Source organism: Octodon degus, unplaced genomic scaffold (genome assembly GCF_000260255.1).
Source record: "Octodon degus isolate 3935 unplaced genomic scaffold, OctDeg1.0 scaffold00008, whole genome shotgun sequence".
In the NCBI taxonomy this organism is placed as follows: Eukaryota; Metazoa; Chordata; class Mammalia; order Rodentia; family Octodontidae; genus Octodon; species Octodon degus.
In genome coordinates, this window is record NW_004524584.1 from 10741541 (window position 1) to 10749094 (window position 7554).

General features: G+C 40.3%; 1 protein-coding gene across 2 annotated transcripts in view; it reads right to left on the reverse strand.

The window, feature by feature from the left end:
- Nek11 (NIMA related kinase 11) overlaps positions 1-7554 on the reverse strand; it is a 389368-nt gene that overhangs the window by 171158 nt on the left and 210656 nt on the right. For both annotated transcript variants that reach the window (XM_023706560.1, XM_023706562.1), the window contains one exon: positions 4768-4924. In XM_023706560.1, the coding sequence (XP_023562328.1) occupies positions 4768-4924 (157 nt within the window). The remainder of the gene's footprint in view (positions 1-4767; positions 4925-7554) is intronic.

Here is a 7554-nt window from a genome sequence, read left to right on the forward strand (position 1 = left end):
GCCTCCAATAACAGCAAGATTGTGAGGCATCTCCCCTCATGATGGTCCTCAGGAAAAATTCAGGCTTCATGACCCTGCATCCAGCTCTCTGTCCTGTGACAATGTTCCTAGCAGAAGAGCATCACTGCTTTTCCTAGTGTTTCACTGCACTGAATTTCAAATCACCAAAAGATTGGAGAATTTCTAAATTAACTAAGAAAAAAAAAAAGTGGGTTTGGTAACCCTTAGCAAAACAAACCCCAGAATTCTGAAGAGCCTTCTTAACACAAGCTTCAGGAAAGCCACATTTGTTAAACAGAGTCTTTCCCCAGGGAGTTCTGGTCATGTCATTATTGTCAACCTTGTATGAGTATTATAGATGTACTTGGGACATTTATTAGTTTTGGAGAGGAAAATGATGGTCAAGGCAGTAAGGGAAAGACAGCAGAATTAATGAAACACCCAGCTTGAAGCCCTAAAAACCATCCTTTTGAGCACATGCAGCACTTCTCAGTGACAGGCCATGCTGTGGAGAGCCCTGCTGTGATGACAGGTATCACCTCCATGCTCCTGGTACCAGAGAGGCTGGTGCCAATTTGGTGAGCAGAAACTTCACAGAGAAAGTATCAACAATACCATCAGAGCTTGTAATAAAGGTGTCACTGATGTTTTACTTATCACAGCTGAGAAATGACTGGCAATCAACAGCAATTAGAACTTAATAACACTGTGCTTTGCAGATACCACTGCTGAAAAGGTTGTCACAGTTGCCAAAAAGACTCAATAATTAATTACAATAAAGCTAAGTCAGTTTTTCATTCTGAAAATATTCTCTCCATCACAATGTGATTCCCATCTGAAAGGAATCAACTTTGATCTGACTGTTCACATAAAAGCACAAGGTTCTGAGTTCAGTCCCTCATCCTAAAAAAGCCATGGGTTTCATGAGCTCCTAGGAATTACCTAGGATGCTCAATGTCAAGAGCAAGACTGGGGGAGAAGGAAAAGGGCAGTCCTAGAGATGGCTGCAGTCCGCAAGGCCAGTGGTGTCCGGGGTCTCAGCACTGAATCTGCAAGAGTAGTATGTTGCTGTGGTGGATTGACAACTTGTGGTCAACTTGTTACACTGAGCTGAATTGAACCAGCATGGTGCTGGACGTGGGAGGCCCACCGAGAACTGTCAGCAGCATAAGAGGCAGAACTAGAGAAGAGAGGATAATGGGAAGCTGTAGGGAGCTGCTGGTTTTCCTGAAAGAGCTTATTAGGCTGAGTTTTCTGATGGGCTCCTGCTCTCATCATCAGATGAGCTCTGGACCTTGTTGCTGAGAATGGCTACCATTCACATTAGGGGAGCTCTGCCCTTTATTTGAACATCACTTCCTGGTTCCAGAGGGGAAGATGGTCTACTGTTCAATCTCCTAGAGAAGCTTGTCATGTTGGCTTTCTTGATGGGAACTCAGCTGTCCTCATCATTGTAGAACTCAGGACCTGTCTATTACTGAGGATGGCTAGGATACTTTTCAGAGGGGCTTTGGTCTTTACTTTGAATGTCACTTCCTGGCTCTAGTTCAGATCCCTCGCCCCACTGGCACAGACTTTCTAGCTTCCACCACTGACCTTTAGGCCCTCCCAACTCAGATCTAGGAAACAGGCCTGCATGAGACATTCACGTGGGCTCTTGGACTTCAATTGGACTTCAAGGGACACTGTTATGGGCTCTGTATCTTAACTGGACACATGCAGGACACTTCCACGGGATCCAGAACCGCAGCTAGATTCTTGGTCTTTAGTATGTGGACAGATTTCCCTAACCTTCTTTGTATATGACTCTGGGTGACAATCATAAAATAATCTAGTAGACCATGTGTCCTGTATTGTTTCCTCTTGTAAACCCACAGCTACAACAGTGGCTAAGAAAAGAATTCCAGAAGGAAGAATCAGTCACAACCCTACACTGACTCCCTTGGGGGAGGGAGAAACTATATTAAATTAGTACTAACAGCAACAACAAATGGGCTTTTAATCACCTATTATAACACTTTCCTGCTAGGTCAATATACCTTCTATAATAGAGGGAACACTTGCTCAGGAATGTGACTGTTTTGGGCCTAAGCATGATTCCCACCTTTCCATACCTGTGTGACCTCAGGCAAGTTACTTCTCTTCCAGAGACTGTTGTGGCTTGTGTCTAAATATTCCCTCAAAGCCTCATGGTGGGGCTTTATGCAGGTGGCCTAGGGTGTGTGAACATGGATTAAGGATGTGTGATAAATAAACTGGATTTGCAAAATTATGAGTGTGGATAGGAAGGCCCATGCAGAGTATGGGTGGTACTACCCAAAAGACTTGTAGCCTGGATGGGATAAAAGGGGAAAGGTAGCTTTCTGCTGCTGCTGCTGCTGCTGCTGCTGCTTTACTTTGCTTTGTACTGCCTGCCTGCTCTGCCATGGATTTTTTTCTCCTGTGCCACTCTGCTATGCCACCCTGCCTTTGAGGCAGCCAAGCACAACCTCCACAAACAATGAGCCAAAATAGGCTTTTCCTCCTTTAACTCACAGGTGTCAGGTGGTTTTGTCTAGGCAACAAGAGAAGTAACTAAGAAACTTAATGTCTTCAACATGAAAATAGGAAAAATAACCACCCAACAGAATTCTGTGAAACAAAATGCCACCATGGATGTATAAAGTCTTATTATCTCACCTCCATAGATAATTTAAAATCAATCAAATTTGTCGTATAACATGTGACAGACTCATAGCTCAGAAAACAAAATCACTCCCCCTTACATTTGTCATCTGTGTTACAACATAAGAAGGGATTTTGCTGAAGTTGCACAATCTCATTTTAACATTGAAGATTTTTGGAAGTTTCATGCAAGCACACAATATAGCTGTGAAACTTTGTAATAGTAATATCTAAGTTATTATTACATGTTTATTAAGTACAAAATAATTTCTGGCACTATTCAAAGTACTTACAATAATTCCTTAATTTTGAAATCACTTCATGAGTTAGGGACCACTATTCTCCCATTGTACAAGTTAGAAAATTGAGGCACAGTGAAATTTAGTAATTTGTACAGGGTTGTACAACTTGCAAATGACAAAGCCTAGACTTAGAGAATGACCATCTGATTGCTAACCTTGTGTTCTAACAATTATGCCAATATTTGGACTCCTAGGGCTTGCCAAGTTCCATTTCTTGACCTAAATGGTATATGGAATACATTCTACTCATGGCTAAGTTAGCTGCATTTTATTTTTTCTAAAAAAAAAAAGGTCTTAAGTTATAATGTGAGAAAATCAAATTTTACTGCTGTGAGCAAAACCTTAATAAGTATTTTGCATATCCTGTATCCTTAGAACAACAGGCACAGCATGAAATTTCTACAATATTATTTTTATAAAAATAACTGTTTCAGTTGTTTATAACAGTGACTGTATTGGTCAGCTTTCCATTGCTGAGACAAAACACCCAACATGTGTAACTTAGAGGTCAAGTTTATTATGGCCCATGGTTTCAGGGGTTTCTGTGTGTGGTAGGCTGGCTCCACAACAGGAGCATCATGGCAGAGGAGCCTGGTGGAGCAAAGTTGCTCATCTGGGCCAGCCAAGAAGCAGAGCATAGTGGGAAATCCACCCTCTCCAGGACACATTCCCCAAGACCCATCTCCTCCACGTAGGCCCACCTCCCATGGCACACTCAGTGAGCACCAGTAGATTAAGCCACTGGGCAGTATGCTCCTCTGTGGCCCAGGTACCTCTCCAAGAGCCTCTTAAGCCAGTCAAGTGGGCAATTAAGATTAACTGGTGCAGAAGCATGTAGAAATTATACTGTCAATTTTTGGTAGGAGTTGCTGGGATTATTTTTCCCCCAGAGTCCATTGCCAAAAAAAAAAAAAAAGGAAAATGGTATAATGAAACTTCTTATTTTGGCATTCTGAATCTCACCTCCTTTTTATTCTTTTTTGGGGGTGGGATGATTAATTTGTTCCTCTCATGTGTGGGCATTTCTTACATTCTCTCATCCTTTGCCTCTTCCTCTTTCTCTTGTTCTTTTTTCTGCTTGACCCTCTCCTTGTTTCCTTCTCCCTGTCTCTCTCCCCTTCTCTGATATAGAATTTGGAGAACATTTCTGATTGGTTTTATTGAATAATATGAGTTTCTTAGCTGTCACTAAAAATAGTTGTGTGGATTGTGTAAAATCTTCACTCTAAAAATCATCTCTTTAAATTAAGTTTGCATTTACTCAGGTTTGCCTGGATTGACTTTTATTTCAGTAGTTGAGTAGTTTCTAGTCAATGAAAAATTCTGATATTTCATGGAAATATATGATTAGAAGGGTTACCAGGTGTATAGCCCAAGAAGAAAATGAGATCCACATATATAACTTTCCCACAGTCATCTGCTTTCTCCAAACATAACTTCTCACCTACCTCTCCTGCAGGAAAAGCACACACCTGAGCTGCTTCTTAGCCTATCACTCACACTGGACTCAGTGTTGCTATAAATAAAGAGACTTCTCATTACCAGGAGGTAAATTGAGAGGCTTCGGCACTACATGTAAGGATGGGTCCTCAGAGGCTTAAAATAGTTAGAAAGAGCATCCCTTAAGGTCAGTATATCTCTGGGTCTCATTCCCAGAATGAAGTCAGTCTTTAAAAATTTGTCTTTGCATTACAATGATAATTAAGACTTAAAAATCTGATTAAAAGGCAAAAATTCAGGTGGAAAATCCCACTGTCCCTGCACATGACCTTCGAAGCTCTAGGCTGGGAGCAACAGGCACCTGTTGATTGGTTCTGTAAGAAGGCTGGCATCCCTCATCCTGGACTTCTCCCTCTGGTCACAAGGACACTGATTCTCCTTCCTGCTCCTCTCTTCAGAACAGGAATCAAACACATCAGCATAATACTCTTCAGCCACAAGTGGGTCTTCTGGGATCTCTGAAATAAAGTAAAAGCAACAAGCTCAGTTGTTACAATGATACAAAGCTAGGGTACCCTTTGTTGTTCCAGAGGTGTATACTGGTTTGGACTGACAAAGCTTTGATGAAGGGTAAGACTGAGTCTTAGCCCCAAAACTCAGCAAAACTAACCCAACTGTAGAATAGAAGAATACTTTCATTTGCAGCTACCTTTCTGATGATGTCAGAATAAAAAGGATCCACTTTAAAGCCTTTATATTTGGAACCATGAATCCTTACTAAAATGAGGATACAAGGAAAAGATACCTTGGCAGGAGTCACTATTACTCAAAAGTTCTTAGTAGAGGCAGTCAGAATGAAACTATCCTAACATTATTCTTGAAGTCTCTTTTTAAAGAAATGTTAGTAGTGACACCAAAAAATATGGGTCAGATATATAGCATTCGCATTTTGGCAAGCTGAGGAAAACACCACAATTCTCCATACCAGGGAACAAACTCTGGACCTTGCTCTAGCCAGGCAGGTGATTATGCCACTGAGTTATCTCCACAGCCTCGTAATTCTTTTATAATAGCCTAAGACAACTTTTGAACTGAAGTTCATTCTGGCTCTTCCTACAACCTGAGTTGCTTGATGGAACATCATCATTGATTAAAATAGAAGTGATTCTTTTTATTTATTCTATTTTTATTCCTTTGAAATAGGATCTCACTATGCAGTTCAGACTTGTAGAGATCCTCTGTCTCAGCCTCTCCAGCATTGGTACTACAGGCATATGTCACAATGCCCAGTTTCCAGCCAGCCCAGTGCACTCAAGAGTTCCAGGGCAAGAACCACATGTGGCACTGGGGACTAAACTTGGGACTTCAGGATTGCCAGGCAGGCACTTATGCTGCCAAGCTACCTCCTCAGCCAGAAGTGATTCTGATGACAATTTTTAACAAAGAAAGGTCAAGAGTGGATCACAAGAAAGCATAGCAATTGTGTAATTTTTCCACAGGGCCTAGAAATAGAATACCTTTGGGGTGAGAGAGGGGTAAATTGCATAATAATACCAACATAAAACACTGCATACTTTATTCATTATTTTTGGCTTTCACTCACTTGCTTTCTTTTCTTTTTTTTCCTTCAAGCTTTTACTTATTAATACATACTTTAATTACATATTGATTTCACTCCTGAGAGGAATTGGTCTATGCTCCTAGGCATCTTGAGGTTTTATTCCCCTTTCCCTCCTCTCTTCCCTATTCCCTCCATCTCTTGATCTCCTCATTTGAAAAACATCCACCCTCTATTACCTAACTTTTATTTCACTCATTGATTATATTTTGGGTTTCTCCTATAAGAGAAGCCATGAGATAAGCTAGTGTGTCCGATTTGTTTCATTGAACATTAGGGTCTCAGGGTGCAACCATTTTCCCACATGTGACCCAAGTTTATTCTTCTTACATGCAGAGTAGTATTCCATTGTATATAAATTCATTTTATTGTCCATTTATCTGTTGAAGGACAAATAGACTTGGCTAAAATGAATTGTACTACTACAACCATGGGAATACACAAAGCACTATAAAATACAATGTCTTTAACTCTTTTAAGAAGATATCTAGAACAGTAATATTGGATCGAATGGAATTTCTACTCTTTGTTTTTCAAGGACTCTCCACACTGATCTGTATAGTAGCTATACAAGTAGGTTACATTCCCACAATGTAGATGAATAGTTTCTTCATCACATCCCACCATAATTCTAGACTTTGCACTACTCTTTGGCTTATAAGCAAGTTATTCTTATAAATTATAACGCAAAGTACTGTTTTTCAATCCATGGTTGCTATTTTCTCTCTAGAAGATAAGAAAATCAAGGTTCTATATAAAAGTCTGGATGATGTTCTTAAGCCTACTGAGCTCCACTTTTTCCAGTAAAATTTACATTAAGGGCCATTTAGCCAAGTGGCTATGAAGATTCAATAGTAAGATGCTTATGAAACCATTTGCATACAGGGAAACTTCATGGAAATGTTGATTCAACCTCTATAGCTATAAACTTGGCTGTTTGACTCCTGAACTCTCTGAGAGTAAAGTACTTCATGGATGCAGTAAAGTACTTCTCCTTGTCAAGAGAAGACTTTAAAATCTGCTGTGTTTTCCCCTGAAAGGGATGAGGCTATACAGTAGAATTAGCTCAAAAAATAAAATTATACATATTCAAATTCTCCTTTGCCAAATCTGAGGAAGGGGCATATTCAGTACATTTGCTAATTTCAATATGGCCTGCTTTCTCTTCAGACCATTGATTTTCAGTTGAGTGCCAGATGAGGAAAAAAAAGATCTGCATGTAAGAGCAATGTCTTATAAAAAATCTTTGTTCAACTCACGTCTATATAGACAAGACTATCACAGCATGAGAAGTATATGGAAACCAAAATCCATCTAGAGTTCTCCAGTTTTGCCATTACACAGGGGGACGTGCTCAAGGGAACAGTAGACAGAACCAAGATTTCCATGTGTTCTCTTTACCCCTTCCTTAATCTCTGTCTGTTCCAGAGCTGCCCATGATCTTTCACTCTCTTGCTCCCTTCTACTTTCTATCCATCTCTCCGATCTTTCTCTCTCTCTCTCTCTCTCTCTCTCTCTCTCTCTCTCTCT